Source organism: Cimex lectularius, unplaced genomic scaffold (genome assembly GCF_000648675.2).
Source record: "Cimex lectularius strain Harlan isolate CLEC.00 unplaced genomic scaffold, Clec_2.1 scaffold150, whole genome shotgun sequence".
Lineage (NCBI taxonomy): Eukaryota > Metazoa > Arthropoda > Insecta > Hemiptera > Cimicidae > Cimex > Cimex lectularius.
This window is the reverse complement of record NW_019392717.1, coordinates 159107-176493: the sequence shown is the minus strand read 5'-3', so window position 1 is coordinate 176493 and position 17387 is coordinate 159107. Positions and strand designations below refer to the sequence as shown.

General features: G+C 31.4%; 1 protein-coding gene across 2 annotated transcripts; it reads left to right on the top strand.

The window, feature by feature from the left end:
- Positions 1 to 1470: 1470 nt before the first annotated feature.
- On the top strand, positions 1471 to 16437 carry LOC106664619 (targeting protein for Xklp2-A-like). 2 transcript variants are annotated; one of them, XM_014390534.2, is made up of 9 exons: positions 1471 to 1819; positions 14312 to 14579; positions 14660 to 14928; positions 14992 to 15097; positions 15159 to 15279; positions 15335 to 15442; positions 15515 to 15658; positions 15739 to 15867; positions 15945 to 16437. In XM_014390534.2, the coding sequence occupies exons 1-8, from the start codon at positions 1726 to 1728 to the stop codon at positions 15847 to 15849; spliced, it is 1221 nt and encodes a 406-aa protein (XP_014246020.1). In that variant the 5' UTR covers positions 1471 to 1725; the 3' UTR covers positions 15850 to 15867; positions 15945 to 16437. The 2 variants fall into 2 exon arrangements, with proteins under 2 accessions (XP_014246020.1, XP_014246013.1); XM_014390527.2 differs by lacking the exon at positions 15945 to 16437 and having other exon boundaries at positions 15739 to 15908.
- The last annotated feature ends 950 nt before the right edge of the window (positions 16438 to 17387 follow it).

The following is a 17387-nucleotide window of genomic DNA, read 5'->3' as shown; positions in this document are numbered from 1 at the left end:
AAACTGCCTTCTTAACTATCATCTAAAGAATATTGGCATAGCAGAGACAGAAACATGCCAACTCTGTCAGGAGGAACCAGAGATACAGGCAGGTCCTTTGTGAATGTGAAGCATTGGCCCAGTTACGGTACATCCACTTCAGTAGGACATTTCTCACACCAAAGGAGGTCCATGAAGAGGGGCCAAGGAAAATGCTTAGTCTTTAAGAAAAAGCGCACTTTCGAAAGTATGGCTATAATTTATAGAAGTTCCACAATAGATCTACATAGGTCGCTGTGAGAAAAGGATCAGCATAATTCTATATCAACCCTCCTGTATAGGCGGAGGGGTTCTTCTTAAGTGAAGTAACAAATCTTTCCCATTGCAATTGCCCAGGACACTTACCAATTTTTTGGGGGGAATAAGTAGTTTAAAAAAATATATTAATCTGGCCCAAACACCCTAATTCTTTAAAAAAGTAAATAAATAGAAAAACAAGAAACTATTCTCTACATGCTAGTCACATACATGGACTAAAGTGTCTGTGTGTCAACCTCACATGGTTTCTTCATAGCATATTCTATCGGGTGAGGATATCCTCACTTTTACAAGTCAGATTCTCCAAAAGCCACCTATCAACAGTATCCTTGATACAAAGTCCATAAATAATATTGTCGATACTGGAGCATTAGTATTTTTATAGAGAACTAAGCAGTGAAATTCCATATTATCCAATATTATCTAGTAGCTCATCATTGTATAACAAAATAATGTTTTGTGAACTGTACTGATTGAGGAAAAACTTTTTCCAATCATAGGTAGATTTAGATAAAGCTTATTATGATTATATACATTTGACTAGTATTTATGAAATGTTATCTATTTGTAACAGGGTTTTTACTCAAAAATAATAAATGGATATTTTTTTCTGACTTGGTAATCAGATTATCTAGTTTATTTTACTTAAAGGAATCCTTATCATTCTTACTTATTACTTCTGAATTCTGGTGGACTATTAACTTATTACTATGCCCCTTATGAAATTTCACATGATAGGTCTATATTTTATTTTACTCACGTTTTAATTATTTTTATCAGTTTATTCTTAATTATATAATTAATATTCTAAGAATATATTTTAGAATAATTAATTGGTCAAGCGGACCACGAAATTAGAGAATTTAATATTTTAGAATTATATGAATATATTATTTTTGTCAATTATGGGCACACATTGAAGTGTATATTGCTTTAAAAAAAAGGACAAAATAAAAAGCAAAAATAGGCGGGGCCAGTTATTAAAATCTAGATTTTATTGGAATCACACGAGCAAAAGTATTTGGTGTGAATGTCCAAAAAATAATATCTGCATATATAAATTTTATTTTTTAGATCAACTTCTGTTTAATTCTGTTTTTTAACTTAGCCAAAAGTTTAATCGGTTTAGCGCCTTGTCGTTTCAAAATCAAGTAACCATTCTAGCCGTTAAGCTATAAGCCGACTGCGATTCGTCAATCGTCAGTGTCCGCTCACTAGACGGTAGACCGTAGTATCCATTTACTCAATTCAACAATCCTTTTAAATTCGTTTACCGAGCTTCCCGTACCGTTTGGGACTTCTGTTGATGAGCTTTCCCTGCGAAAGCCCGCCCGGGGAACCGAATGAATACGTCTTTCCCTTGTTTATAATTGACTACACAACAGTTTACCGCGTCGTGCTTGTTTGTGAACGTCTAACGACAAAACTATGGATGCCTTTGAATTCCACGCTCCCCAATTTGTGGAGAGATTGGATACAAAAGTTTCGATCATGGAAAACGACGGAGCGGACGAGTACTTTGGTAAATATTGTTTTAACCATTGGAGAATCAAAACAGGCGACACATTTTAAAATTAAAAACCATTATTGTACCTATGTCAGAATTAAGAAGTTGGTTTGAGACGAAATAGTACGGTCGGGTCTGATCCGACCCTCTTTTCTATGAGGCTTTTAATAGACATAAGTTAACCATTTTTATTATATAATAACATTTATTGATAGTATCTTACATAAAAAAAACTTCTTGTAGTACAATATTTATTAGTTGCGTTCAAATCCAAATCAAAGTACCTTCAGAAAATGAAATTCTAGTCTTTTTGACAAAACACGAAATATTGTAGCGAGAAAATGAAATTTTTGAATAATTAAACGAACAATCACATTTCCGTTTCTTCACTACAATCAACAGTCACACATCTAATGCATAATACTGTTTAATGATCACCGCATATGCAGGAATTGCATTTGGCACAAAATTCATTTCCCTTTCATCTTTTGAGGAGATAAGGGAATAAGTAAATTTGCTTTGGTTTGGTTTTTTTTGTAAATTCTGATGGGCCATGACTATCCTGCAGCTCCTTTTCTTTTCCTAAGATCCAATTATCAACCAAGAGCCCTCGCAGCACATGGGTTGTGTGTTCTTTTTCCATTAATGGTTTGGCCAAAGCCAAAGTGAGTTTTTTTTTTTTAGAAAAACCACCAGCAAACTTTACTAAATTTAAGCCCTCGGGGTTATTTAATAAAAAGATTAGGCGCTCGCCTGTCAACGTGGGCAAACCTGTATGCAGTAATTGGAATTCCGCTAAAATTGGGCATTCTGCTAAAAAGGGAAAACACCCTTCTCGAGCCTGCCTGTTGCAGAGGGAACACTTATTGGAATTATTGACTCTTGTTGGATTGTAATTAAGATAAAAGTAACTCGCACCTTACTTTGAAAAACCAGCGAGCTAGCGGAAAGGATGGAATTTTAGAACTTTGCAATATTCAAGATCCATCATCAAAAACCTAGAGGAATTTTTAGCATGAAGGAGATATTTCACTGTAAACTCGCTCGCAACATGTGGGTTGTGGACTCTTTTTCCATTAATGGTTTGGCCAAAGCCAAAGTGAGTTTTTTCTTTTTAGTGTGTCAAAAGTGCGTATGGAGTAGAAATTTATGAAAATGTTCACAGCACCGATATCTAGGATTCCGAAGAAGTATCTCAATAGCCACCTTCTGATTTTCCTTTTCGTTGTCTTGAATTTGCAAAACTTGTCCAACACGTCCATTCCACCTTTTGTTACCTTAAAGAATTCAATAATTTCTGGCTTTCTTAACTTATCTATTCATTGTGCATTTATGACCTTAAAAGTACCTTTTTATAGTTTTTAGGGTTGATCGAAATCAACATTTTAGTGTTTTGATAGATAAACTTTACAGTTCCAGTTAGGGCAGCTAACAGCATTGAAAATGTATAGAGGGGGGTCACTGTACTTGAATGAAAATAATGTTTTTCATTTCTACCCCTCTTTTATTACTATATTGAGAGAGCTCTCATTCTTTTTACGTCTAGGCAGGTGAGTAATCATGTTTGCACAAGACGTTCTTGAATATCTTGTTGTTCAATCAGTTAGATTGTTTCCTCGACCTTCCCTAACTCAAATTTTGTCTGTTCCTTTTCCTTTGTTCTTGGAGCTCTCATCCTCCTCATCCCAATCGAAAACATCTTCAATATCACTGATTATGAGGCTTCACTCTTCCATCCATGTCAGAGTCCTCTTGGTCCTGACGACGAAACCTTTTCATTTTGTCTCCTTTATGACAATATTCATAAGATTCCTAAAGTGACAATGCCCCACGATTTCCTCCATAATGAGGTTTATAGTATTGAGTTTGGAGTGTAATTAATCAAATAACTAAAAATAAAAATGATTTACAACCAGTTCAGACTGGATAAGTTTTAGCTTTTAGTAACCTGGAAATGAAAGTTTTAACAGGTTTGCCACATGGTCCAAACAATTGAGAGATGCCTTTGGGTTCTGAGGGTTGATGAACCAATAGTTCAGCCATTTCTTATCATTTTGGTCTGCTGATCCTGTCAGAAGTGTTTCAGTTTCTTCCCATCTTCGATGTAATTATGTTATTAGATTTTTTTTTTTAAATCTGTGAGGTGATGAACCTGCAGTTTGAACGTTTCTGCTCATTTTGGGTTTCCTATCCTTGCTGTTTTAGTCTGTTAGACGTATTTCAGAGAGGTCTGTGACACAAACACCTGCTGATAGGCAAATCATCTGTTTTTGGTACATATTTAGTTTAACATAAGTAACCATGGGAGGAAACTTGCAGCTAAACAAACAGACCATTGAAAATGACTAAAATCTGAACGGATTTCATACCAAAATAAACCAGTATAAGGCTTAACCCGCAAATTCACATGGCCAGTGATTTTTATCTAACTTTGATTTTAGAGTTGTGGGGGGCTAGGGTAAGTACAGGTGTCTTTGGAGGATGATATTTCAGTTTGGCCTTAAAGTAGTAGAGTTATAAGCGTTGACATTTATTGCCTTTATGGCTGCTTGGCTGTCTTAGGGTATGTAGTTTGTTCGTTACCAATCATTTTGGCATGTTATATCCTCACTTGATTGGTCTGTCAGATTTGGTATCTTCAGTGTATTTATTTTATAGAAACTGTCTTCCACTGTCTTGATGCAGTGATGATTGGCAAACCAAAGTAGTCCTTTACAGCCAAATTTCAGGTTCATAATTTTGCAAACAACATAGAGAAATCTCACATTTTATAGTATTTCAGTGTCGGGAACAATAATGAACAAAACAAACAAAATAATGCAATCAGAAAAGTATAAACATTTACATAATACCCTGAGAGCAATCTACATTTATACAGATAGTTCTGGCTTATTTTTATTGCTCAGCAGTCTTAATATTAGGAATGTTGTCAGGAACAGTCATAGCTAATGGAGGCAGTGGCCCACTTGTGGTGACAACTCCTAGAGAAGACTGAACTCCGAACACAGACTCCAGACTCAGGTGACTGATCTGACTCGCCAACTTCCGTGCTCACTCTAACTCATTCTGAGCTGGCACTGATGCCATCTCAACTCTCACTGATTCATGGTCTCTACAGCTGACTGCATCTCAACTCACAATGTCTAGTGAAGACCAGTCGAGAATCTTGGATGATGTCTGAGGCCATCGATCCCTGGTTCTTACTGAGGCGGCTGTGTATGTGACTCAGTTGGCAAGACCTCACCTCATGAAACCTTGGATGAAGTGGCTTTGTGGTGCAACAGTAATTTAACATTTTTTAGAAGATTGTCAACATGCCTCCCGTGTTAAAAGCAGTTTTCTTCAAAATAATATCTATAAATGAGGGTGTTTTCTTAGTAATATTGAACAAGTTAGAAAAATTAAGTATAATATAAATAAATACTCGGCATCAATATTGTACAGAATAAGGTTCTTTTCAAACAATCTAATTTCTAGCAATTAAAACAAGAGTATTTTCCTATTCTTTTTTTCTTCTTTTCAATGATTGATTGTGATGATTTTTGAATTTATACTACTACTTGTCTTAGTTTAAGATATTGAACAGTCAGTCATCATTAGATTTGTATGCAATTGCATATTCATTTTGCTAATTTAGGCCATGATGATCAGATATTTATCCAAATCATACCTCCTTGGTAAATAGTTCAAATTGCATTCTGCATATTTTTGCATATTTGAAGATTATCGCATAATAATAAAAATAAATTAGGGAACGAAGAATGTGAAAGGATTAAAAACAAGAGGCCACAGCCTAAAATTTGATTACTATTTTTGGAAAATTAATTAAATCTTTAATGGAAACAATAAATTGTTATACAGGGAATTGATATCCAGTTATTTAAGTTCCTCCAAGTAAGCTTCCGTCACCTCCATCGACATTGAAAAATCTTTTTGGCGTACAAATATAATAAATTCTGTATTTTCAAAGAAACTCATTTTGAAATGCATCTCATTGTCAATTTGAATTCAGAACATGTGCATAATTATATATTTTGAATAATATTTTTGATAAAAGGATTTTTGGGCAACTGAGATTTAGTTGGGTGATGTCTCTGACATTCATGTTGAGTATTTTATTATTTTTAGTGAATTATATGGTACACTTAATGGTTTTTTAGTGCACATATTATTGCATATTTGACTTATGATTTGTGCATATTTGAGAATTTTTATTGGATACAAATCTGTGCTCTAGACAGCATAAACCATCAGGCCATCAGTTGCACGTCGTGGAAACTTTTTTTTTATATTCAATAATCCTTGAACATATACTCATACATTTTCACTCAAAACTCGTACTGTCTGTTGAGTGTGTAAAGAGAATCTGGGGGTTGTTTGGAGTAACAGTTCTTACGTGCAGTTAGTCTCTGATGGAAATCTTTTACTAGCAAATGTTTTATTCTATTTAATGATTATTTTAAATATGTTATGTGATTTTTTTTACTATTACTCAGCTCTTCCAGTATAGTATTGTTAGACTTTTAGGGTCTTTTTTGTGAAGAAATTAAAATACAATTTTAACAATTACCATAATGATTGTAAATTTTTTTTACTATTACCATTATTTTAATAAAAGGAAAAATTTAAAAATAAAAGGCACTGTAGGGGAAACAGAATTTATTCACTCCAATTATTTCTTTTTTTTTTTAAATTATATTTACACTCTTCCTTCTTTTAAATTGAATCTTCAAACTTAAATCTTTACAAAAAATAAAATCAATTACTCTTGAAACAATATAAAAAAACTTAAAATATAATTAAGAAGTATTTAAACTGTTGTTAAAAATAAATGAATTCATAATATTTATGTATGCGCAATCCCCAAGGAATAAAATTAAGGAAATATGGAATAGGAAATAACTCACACGATGAATGCTGTTTTCCTGATGTTTTCTCATAAGATGATTCTTCACAAGCCAAGTTGAAGCAGCTACGTTCGAGGTGGTTTGTTCGCCGTCTCCCCATGGAATGCCTCCTGTCCACAGCCTTTCAGCCTTTCTGCACTTTTGTCTCCCACGAGTTCCAAAGTCCATCACCTCCTTCACGTTCATATCAATTGGTTTGTTACAAAATTTGTAAACCCCAAAAAATGTGCGACCATACATGACGAAGTCTGTGGGAGCACATAATTGGTCTGCGAGATACATAACTGGTTGTTGAAGATGAAGATCGTTCTATGTGCTGTGGATGCAGATGTAGATTGTTTTGAGTTCCTTCCAGATGGTAATCGGATAGATAGTAGGATAGGAGGAGTACCCCAGTGTTTTCTTTTTGACCCTACAGAAATTAAAATTAAAATATAATCTTGTATTCTTAATATAAATTAAAATTTTATGAATTTAATACACTAGATATGTACATATTATTATATTTACAGAAAATTATCGTTGGTTTCTTATTTTTAAACAAAACTGTTGCACTATGTTACATAATTTGGTGCTGGGTGTACTATTTAATTTATTAAATTTTATGTATACCTTATTAATAAATTTACTAAATTCAAAATCTATTTATTATAACTTATTATACTTTTTTGTTAAGTGCCAATTATTTCTAATGTTTAATTTAATTTTTATTTAAGTATTTTTTAATTTTTTTACTACTTCAGGATCACAGTATTTTAATTGTGAGATATGTGTTATCCTGTGCAACTTTGCAATCCTCGACTGATTTTATTATATAGGAAGCTCTAGAACGTACGTTTATGATTTCATAAGGGCCTGAAAATTTTGGCATTTTTTTGGTGCAATTTACTTGATAAATGATGTTTTATACATGACGAAATCTCCAACTTTAAATTCTACATTTTTTGCATTTTTATTAAAGTTCTTTGAGGCAATATAATGTGCATTTTGTAAGTTTTTTAATGCATTAGTCCACATTTTTATCATTTTATTTTTGTCTGTTATTTGATTAATGGATTCGTCTACTGTAAATTTAAAATTTAGTGGGTGATTCATTTGTCTTCCCAAAAATAACAAGGCGGGAGAATATCCCGTTGAAGAATGTACAGAATTGTTTAAAGCAATTAAATAAAGATGTAAATTTTTGTCCCAATTTTTTTGACCATCACTGCAAAATGCTGATATACAAGTTTTTAGGGTTCTGATTGTATGTTCTGCGGCATTAGCTTGAGGGTAGTATGGTATGTTTAAGTAGTAAGTGATTCCAAGAGAAAAGCAAAAGTTTTTATATAAACGGGATCTAAATATTGCTGCTTGATCAGACACTATAATTTTTGGAATTCCAAAGGATGAAAAAACATGGAGTTTTAATGCGTTTATGACTGAAATGGTTGTTGCATTGTATAAAGGTTTAGCGAAAATAAATTTGGAGAAGGCGTCAACGCCTATTAAAATGTATTGTGCCTTTGTTATATTCCCTCTGGGTAAAGGACCTATTAAGTCTATGTAAAGTTTTTCGAATGGTTGTTTTGCGTGTATGTTTGATTCTAAGGTATGTTTCATATTTGTATTGAGGGGTTTTATTTTTGCACAAATCACGCACGCTTTTATTCTATTTTTTATGTCCCTAGTCATTTCTTTATAAGTAAAATGTTGCCTTATACGTTGCAAAGTTTTTCTAAATCCAAGATGAGCTCCAATTTCACTATCATGGAAATACGTAAAAATAACCGTATACAAAATTTGCGGAAGTGCAACTTTCGGTGCTGGCATTTTTTTACTTTTATAATACAAAATTTTACCCTTTAATAGATAATTTTCTATTTTTATCTTTTGTTGTAATTTTTTTATTATTGGACTTAATATTTCATCTTTCATTTGATAATTTTCTAGGTTTTCAAAGAGTTCGGGAAATTTTAATAAAACTAAACCAGGCCAACATTTTAAAATTCTTTTTTCAAATTCCATGCTTGTTTTTTCCAATGAAGGAGCATCTTTTGCAACTTGACGTGAAAGCAAATCAGCGATTTGGTTGTTTTTCCCTGGTACATGTGAAATTTTAAAATCATACCCTTGCAACAAACTCAACCAACGATTTAATTTTCCCGTTAATTTTGGATTATTAATTAACCAAGTTAAAGCCGCACAATCGGTTCTTAATGAAAATTGTTTGATACGCAAATACTGAGAAAAATGTTCGATACCGGAAATTATAGCTATCAATTCTTTTTTGCAGACATTGTATGCTAATTGGGATTTTGACGGTTTTCGAGAATAATATGCGATTGGAAGTAAAATATTATCGTGATATTGACCTAAAAATGCTCCTATTCCGGTTTGAGATGCATCGCACGACAATACAAATTCTTTTGAAAAATCTGAATAACTATTGATTAACGGTCACTAATCTCTACAAATTTGCAATATTGGTGCAGTTGTCAATAATTTTTTTGCTTCATCAAAGCTTTTTTGCTGTGAATCTCCCCATTGTAATTTTGTAGATTTTTTTTTTAAATTCATTCAAAGGTGATAAAATATCTGATATTGAGGTAAATATTTTGAATAGTATGATATGGAGCCAATAAAGCTTGCCAGTTCTTTAAGATTTTTAGGTTTGGGAGTTTTTAATATAGCGCTTACTCTATCGGGATCGATTTGGACAGAATTTTTTGAAATTATGTGACCCATGAATTTAATTTTACTTTTTGCTAATTGCTTTTTGTGGGGTTCACAGTTAAGTTAGCGTGTTTCATTTTATTAAATACATAGTCTTGTACATTTTTATGATCTGACAAATTTCCTTTTGTATAAATTAATAAGTCGTCCACAAATGACCAAATAAATTTAAATTTTTCTTCCCTGAAAATCTCATCAATGAGCATAGATAAATATCCGCTTCCTGCTCTCATGCCAAATGGAAGAAAATTATACTGGTATTTTCCAAATGGTACGACGAATGACGTTAATTCAGCGGTATTTTTGTTTAAGGGTATTTGATGAAATGACTGATTTAAATCTATTATTGAAAAATAATTAGCCTCCCGTAAAAAGTCGCATACAGAATTAATAGTTGGTAAGGGATAGTCAACATATTTTATAATTTCATTAATTTTTTTGTAGTTGATCACTAATCGGTAAGATTTTTTGTCAGGTTTCGGGACTAGAAAGGCAGGAGAAGCATATGGGCTAAAACTTTTAGAAATAACTCCCTTTTTTAAAAGATCATTAATGATTTCCTTCATAATTTGTAGTTGTGGTGGGTTAAGAGGATAGGCAGGCGAATGAACAATCTTGTTTGATATCGTTTCCAAATTTATTTTCATTATTGTGGTCTGCCTAATTCTGTAGTTAAGACGTTCGGATATTTTTTTTTTTTTTTTTTAATTGGGCTATTAGTTTATGCGGATCTTTATCATAATTTTCATTCATATTTAAGTTTTTATTATTAATTATTGTAGCGTTTAAATTTTTGAAATTATTTATAAGGAAGTTATAATGTGGTAAAAAGGAATAGTATTTTTTTTTATCGAATTCAAAATAGAATTGATCCTTACAGGGTATAATTCCAATTTTTGTTTGTTTCATAAATGAATACGATAAGATACAAGGCACAGGTAATCCATCGATGACAACAAACGATTTCTTCCACAAAAAAACTTTTATTTGAATTCTTAATTTAATTTTTGTAAATGGCTCTATTTTGTTTCCGCTAATTGTAATTATAGTATTTTTTAAATTAAAATCACAATTTTTTATTTTAATGGTCTGTATTATGCGTTTAAATAAAGATAAACTTATAGAATTAATTGTTGCACCAGAATCAAATAAGGCAATAGCGTCGATTTGGTTTATTTTAACTTTTGTAAATCCCAAAAAATTGTTAACATGGCCGTCTTTAAAATAATTTGACAAATTTATTTGGTTTTCAGAAATCCCTCTGATACCCCCCAACATTACTAGTTTTTTTTATTATAAAAATTTGGTACACCGTTATTGCTAATAGATTTCTGATATTCCGGAGTAACACCCATCAACTCATATTCCTTTTGAGGTGTAAATAATTTATACTTGTTTTTGTTGTAATATTCCTGCGAATTGTTTTTGTTATTATTATGTTTATGATAGTTATCATGACGGTTTAATTTATTTCTGTTTTCATTAAATCTTGCCTTATTATAAGAATAATTTGGTGTTTTTGAAAATTCAACTGGACTAACGTTTACGTAATTGCCTGTATTTTTTCGATTTGAGTAATTTCTGTTGTAATAATTTCTTTGTTCTGAAGGACTATATCGATTTTGATTATTATACGAATTTGGGTTGTAATGATAAAAAAATTTATATCCTCTATTTTGTGGTACATTTCGTCTAAAATTTCCCTGATGATTAAATTCATGCTTATTGAAATTGTAATTTCTATTTTGATTAAATCTGAATTCGTTGTAATTGGGTTGCCTATTATATTTAATTTGTCTTGGAAAAATCTGATCTGTATTCGGCGCGTTAGCGCATGCAGATTCTCCGGTAAATTGTACTGAAAAGTTCGGAAGTTCTAAGTCCATATCTGGGTTTTTTGCAATAGGAATATTTTGTCCCATAGCGCGATTTGCTAAGATCATTTCATTCCATAATTCGCTTAAAGAAGTGATAACTGGTTTTGAACCTAAGAGTGCGAGAAATTTAGGGTGAATTCCTTCAATAATTGCTTCTACTAATTTTGTTTCATTATCTTCTCCCAAAATTTTAGCGATTAAAATTTTATTGTTTATGTAATTCCGCAATGTTTCGGCATCTGTTTGGTTTCTTAAAAAGTATTTAGCATGTAAAATTTGTAATTGTTTTTCGGTTATTTGGTAACGTAACAAACTACAACGTAAAATTTCAAATGTAATATGTGGGTGTGCTGCGGCTGCTGAAAGTGTTGCTTCCGCTGCCCCTGTGTGTAAGTCTGCTAAGCCTTGTAAAATTGTGGCAAAATCGTTCGGATAACGCTCAGCTATTGGGTGAAGACCAATTAAAAAATTCAAAACTGCTTCAGCATTGTATAACTTAAACTTATGGACATTTCGCAACCTATTTTGTACTGAATATGGTATAATATTATGTTTAAAAAGTGGTTTTTTATCATTAATTTGATCTGTTTGGAGACTCTTCTCCTTCTTTAACAGCGTTAGGTGAAAAAGGTTGCATTGAAAAGTTTATTGCTTCTTTTACCTCAAATATTTTTAAAACTGCATTTTTTTGTTTTTTGTTCAAAGCGTGAAGTTTTTGTTTTAATGCTTTCTCGTATTGGTCCACTAGTGTTTTAACATTCGCTTGTATATCTCTTTTTATGTTTTTTGGTGAATTATGAAGTAAGGAAGATAATGTTTCTTTTATAATGGATTGAAATATAGGGTTGTCTGACAATTCAAGAGCTTGTGCCAATGCTTGTGTTGCTTCTAATTGTTGTTTATTGTGTTCGAGATGTGCATTAGGTGTTTGGAATTGTGTAATGTGTGCCAAACCTTCTTCATTACAAATTCTCTGTTCCTCCTCACTTGGATTATCCATTTTACCAATGGATTAACAAATTATAGTTGTTAATCAAGAGGGCACTTTTATTTTATTTTATTTATTTGACTCCAAATTTCGTTGTTTTTTTTTTAATTTTTATTTATTTATTTATTTTTTGGAAGACAAGTGAACAAATCCCAGTTAATATTTTTTTATTATTTAATTTTTTAATATTATTGTTTTTTTGTGATTAGGTTGAAATTTCAATAATTTAAAGTGTTTGTAAACCCCAAAAATTTTATTTTTGGTTAAAATATAGTTTATATTATGTTCAACGGCATATATTTGTATTTATTAATTTAGTTTTTTTTTTTGTTTTACGCCTAATATTAAGAAATAATTTTTGTTTAATAATTTTGTTTTAAATTTGTTCCAATTTTATGTTAATTTCTTTCCTATTTTGTTCGGGCGCCATTTTTGTTAGACTTTTAGGGTCTTTTTTATGAAACAATTAAAATACAATTTTAACAATTACAAATACAACAATAATTGTAATTTTTTTTACTATTACCATTATTTTTATAAAAGGAAAAAATTAAAAATAAAAGGCACTGTAAGGGAAACAGAATTTATTCACTCCAGTTATTTCTTTTTTTTTTAAATTATATTTACACTCTTCCTTATTTTAAATTGAATCTTCAAACTTAAATCTTTACAAAAAATAAAATCAATTACTCTTGAAACAATATAAAAAAACTTAAAATATAATTAAGAAGTATTTAAACTGTTGTTAAAAATAAATGAATTCATAATATTTATGTATGCGCAATCCCCAAGGAATAAAATTAAGGAAATATGGAATAGGAAATAACTCACACGATGAATGCTGTTTTCCTGATGTTTTCTCATAAGATGATTCTTCACAAGCCAAGTTGAAGCAGCTACGTTCGAGGTGGTTTGTTCGCCGTCTCCCCATGGAATGCCTCCTGTCCACAGCCTTTCAGCACTTTTGTCTCCCACGAGTTCCAAAGTCCATCACCTCTTTCACGTTCATCTCAATTTGTTTGTTACACATTTTTTTATGATGCGGGATTCTTTTTTACTCATATTGAAATCTCAAAAAAGGTTTTAATTTAAACTAAAATAAAATTTGTCAACAAGGTTTTGAGCCTGCTACCACTATTTATAGCGTTACTATTTGGACCTTCCCCGAGGGAGTGGATCTTTCCTTGTTTAGACAAATGAATGAATAATAAACAAAAGAATATTAAAAAGGAAACATTTCTTATATAGAGAAATTTACAAAATTTGAAATTAAGGTCTAAGTTTGGAATTAACAATTTTTTTTTTTTTTTTATTAAAGGAAACTGACTGATTATTATAATCTTATTTAAAAAAAAAAAAAAAACGCAATTCTTACAAGACTAATTATTATTATTATTATTATTATTATTAATAAAATGAAATAAACAAGCTGCAAAACCGACTTTGTGAAGTTTAAACAAACAAACAAAATTACTCTTCATTGTAAACTAAATGTTTTTTTTTTTTTTTTATGAAAAACAAATTAAAACGAAAAAAAAACTTGCGTCACGATTTTTGGGCGGCCCTTATAATTGCAGTCCCGATTCTCGCTTGGTGATGATGGTTGATCCTTGCTGCTTTTTCACCCAAAAAGAAGGAATTCCCATGTGTCGCCTGTCGTTCAGCTGAAAGCCTACAGGCCTCTTCCCGTGGAAGTCTCCTTCCTCCTCCTTCTAGTCAAGCTTGTGGAAGGGCTTTGGGCGGCCCTTATGAATTGCACTGTCATAAGTTCAATCCTTTTTTAAAAAGGACAAACGATTTCTTCCACGAAAAACCTTTTATTTGAATTCTTAATTTAATTTTTGTAAATGGCTCTATTTTGTTTCCACTAATTGTAATTATAGTATTTTTTTAATTAAAATCACATTTTTTTATTTTAATGGTCTATATTATGCGTTTAAGTTATTATAAGAATAATTATGCCATAATAATGCATTAATTTTAATTTGTTACAGTATTAAAAAAAATCCTATTGTTTTAGATATCCCCGAATTCAACAGTTATACCGATTCAAATGAGAAATCTGTCCCCTCGACGCCAAAGCTAAATGTGGAATTAAAAGAGAAGTTCTTTACACCATTGGTCCATCCAACGATATCACCATCAAATGTTTTATCTGATATAACTAACAGTAATGGCAAAGGCAGTTTTAAAACACCTGGCAAATATCCCAAAGGAGAGAGACCTATCATGAAAGCCAAAAGGAGAGTTTCAAACTTGAATAAAGAGGCTGAAACAGAAGGGTTAAAGTAATTAAAAATAAAATACGCTTAATTACCTCCTTTAGAAGCTAGAAAATTAAAATTATTGTTTTATGTTATTTTTTAAGAAAGGAGGAAAATAAATTAGTTAGCACATTCGAAGGCATTCAGTTAAATTCGATTCCACCAGAAAAACAGCACTCTATGGTAACAAGACACGATGTTTTCAAGAGTCCTAAAATTGAGTTAAGAAACAGAGTAGTGGACAGAGAAACACTAAAAAGAAAAGGTTCTCCGATAAAGTATGGGGGAAAATATCAGACGTTGGCTGAAAAGGTGTTTCATTTTCAAAATGACACCCCGCCTAGGTTTAAGTCAAAATCTATAAGACCATCAAGTATGTACGCATTTTTTTATTAATAAAATATTTATATTTTATTTAATTTATTTTATATTCTAGCTGCTCCAGTTGAAAGGACAAAATTAACTTTAACAATGGCTCATTCACCAAAATTGGCAACAAAGCTTAGAACACGTGCACCTCCTGTACCTTCTCAAGTAGAAAAGTGAGTTTAACATAGTAAATATAAAATCGAGGTCAAAGGTTGTTTAATATGTAACTTTCAGCACTCTTGTAAAGGCGAATCCTGTAAATAAAAATATATTCAGACCCCCAGTGTTGAACAAACCACCACCAAGGCCATCCACTATCCCTGTACCTTTTAAATTGACTGAGGTTAAGCCTAAGGTGAGTCTGTAAAATAGTACAATCTAAGGATGAAAATTTATTTTAATAATTTTAGGAATCAAATAAAACATTGACTGAACCCTTTAAATTTAAGGCCAGGCCAACGCCTAGGCAGACTAGAGCTATGAATACATCGACTGTTTCGAGCCTTTTGACACAAAGCGTAAGAATTTAAAAAAAAAATTATATGTTTTATAAACGTAAATTTATCAAGAATTTTTGTTATTCTGCTCAGGATAATAATGAAAAGATGGATAGTAGTATTTACAAAGGTCTTAAAACAGTCACTGGTGGTTTGCAATCAACTAAAATCAAACCTTTTAGCTTTGACGAAAGAAACAAGACAAAACAATTAGAAAAAGAGGAAAAAATCAGAAAGGTAAGTTAATAAATAAAACAAACATATTTTTTATTTGCAACTTTTACCTTTTTTTCTTTTTATTTATTTATTTATTTTAGATTCTTGATGAACAAACTAAGATACCAAAATTCACTGCTCAACCACCACCATCTAAAACGAGGTTTGCTGCCTCGTCCAAGACGGTAAAATCAGCACCAAAGGCCCAGTAGTGTTCATACCCACACGTTGTAATATTTCTTGTTTATAAATGTGTTTTTGTTTTACTGTTTTTACCTCCTTTTAAATTATTTTATTGAAAGTTTAGGAGTTGCTGATCAACCTCGACTTTTATCAAGCTATATTTTCATCTTTTAATTTGTTTTCACAAAAATTATTTTACTGTTTATTATCTCCGTCTTGGTAATTTGAACTAATAATTACAAGATGGTTCGGGTCAGTAATTAACGTAATTGGAAATAATTTGAGTAATATATATTTCGCACTAAATAAAAATATTGGATGTTCGTATTTTTAAAAAAGAAAACCACAATAAATGGATTATTTAAAAATTTTTTTTTACCTACATATTTCATTATAAACATCATTTTTATTAAAAGCATGATTGATTAAAAATAATTAGGTGTGTAAATGTACTTTTGTATCACAGTATGTACTGTGTATTATAACAAAGTTACGTCGGACATAAAAAATTAACTGAAAATTTGTTTGGATTGTTGAGACTGAACTCTATACATTAATTTTACATATTGGCTGTCTGAAATAATGAATACATATTTTAATAAATTTTTGAACAATAATTGCCTTAATATCTTTAATCTTATAGCAAGAATTTATTAAGCACTTGTGTCAGCAACAAAGTGGTAATAATTCCATTTTTTTTGTGATGTTTTCTTAAATGTCTTCAAATCTACGACTAAACATTACTCATTCTCAAAGTTATTAAAGGTAGAATTTCTACTATGATGCTTGTGTCCTATTCATTTACCAAGCTTGCTACAACCATAAACTTATTCATGATTCAACTCATTGGCCTACATATTAAAGTATAATTGTATATTAACAAAAGACTACGAATGTGGGATCACCAATTTTAATTAAACTTATTTGACTTAATAGAAAATCACTTGAAGAAAATTGTAGTTACCCTGCTATCTTTCTTTGTCTTTCACAAGCTTTGGACAAAAATTGGCATGGATTTATCAGTACTAAACCAAAATGTAGACACCGCCTCCAATGTGGCACACAAATTTGGAATATTATTAAGGGTGACAGGGTTTATGTATGCCATATCCTATGTTCACGGTTCTACACATTGACTGCTACCACCGTATATGCTAAGCCAGAGAGGGTCCCTTCCCACTGCTCTAATCACTTCACCTATCATCACAGAGTGGTTAGAGCAGCAGCACATTGAGCCGAAGGTCGTCAGAAATCCCAGTTACACTGACTTTCATCTCAGCCAAGACCTTACATAAAAAGAATAATTAATATGGTTAAGTATACCAGTAAACATAAATGGATTAGTATATAATATGTAAAAAAGGATTTCAATAACAGCTCCCTGTGGCCATTTCATAAGTCGCTGAGAATCGAAACCTGATTACAACACATTTGAAAAATGGCAAAAAGGGAAAATTTGAAAGGTTGTACGTTGAAATGGGGAGTTGGTGTCCAAGTAGATCGAATTAGCAATAGCTTAAGTGGTTAGAACAGCAGCATATTGAGCCAACGGACATGGGTTCGAATC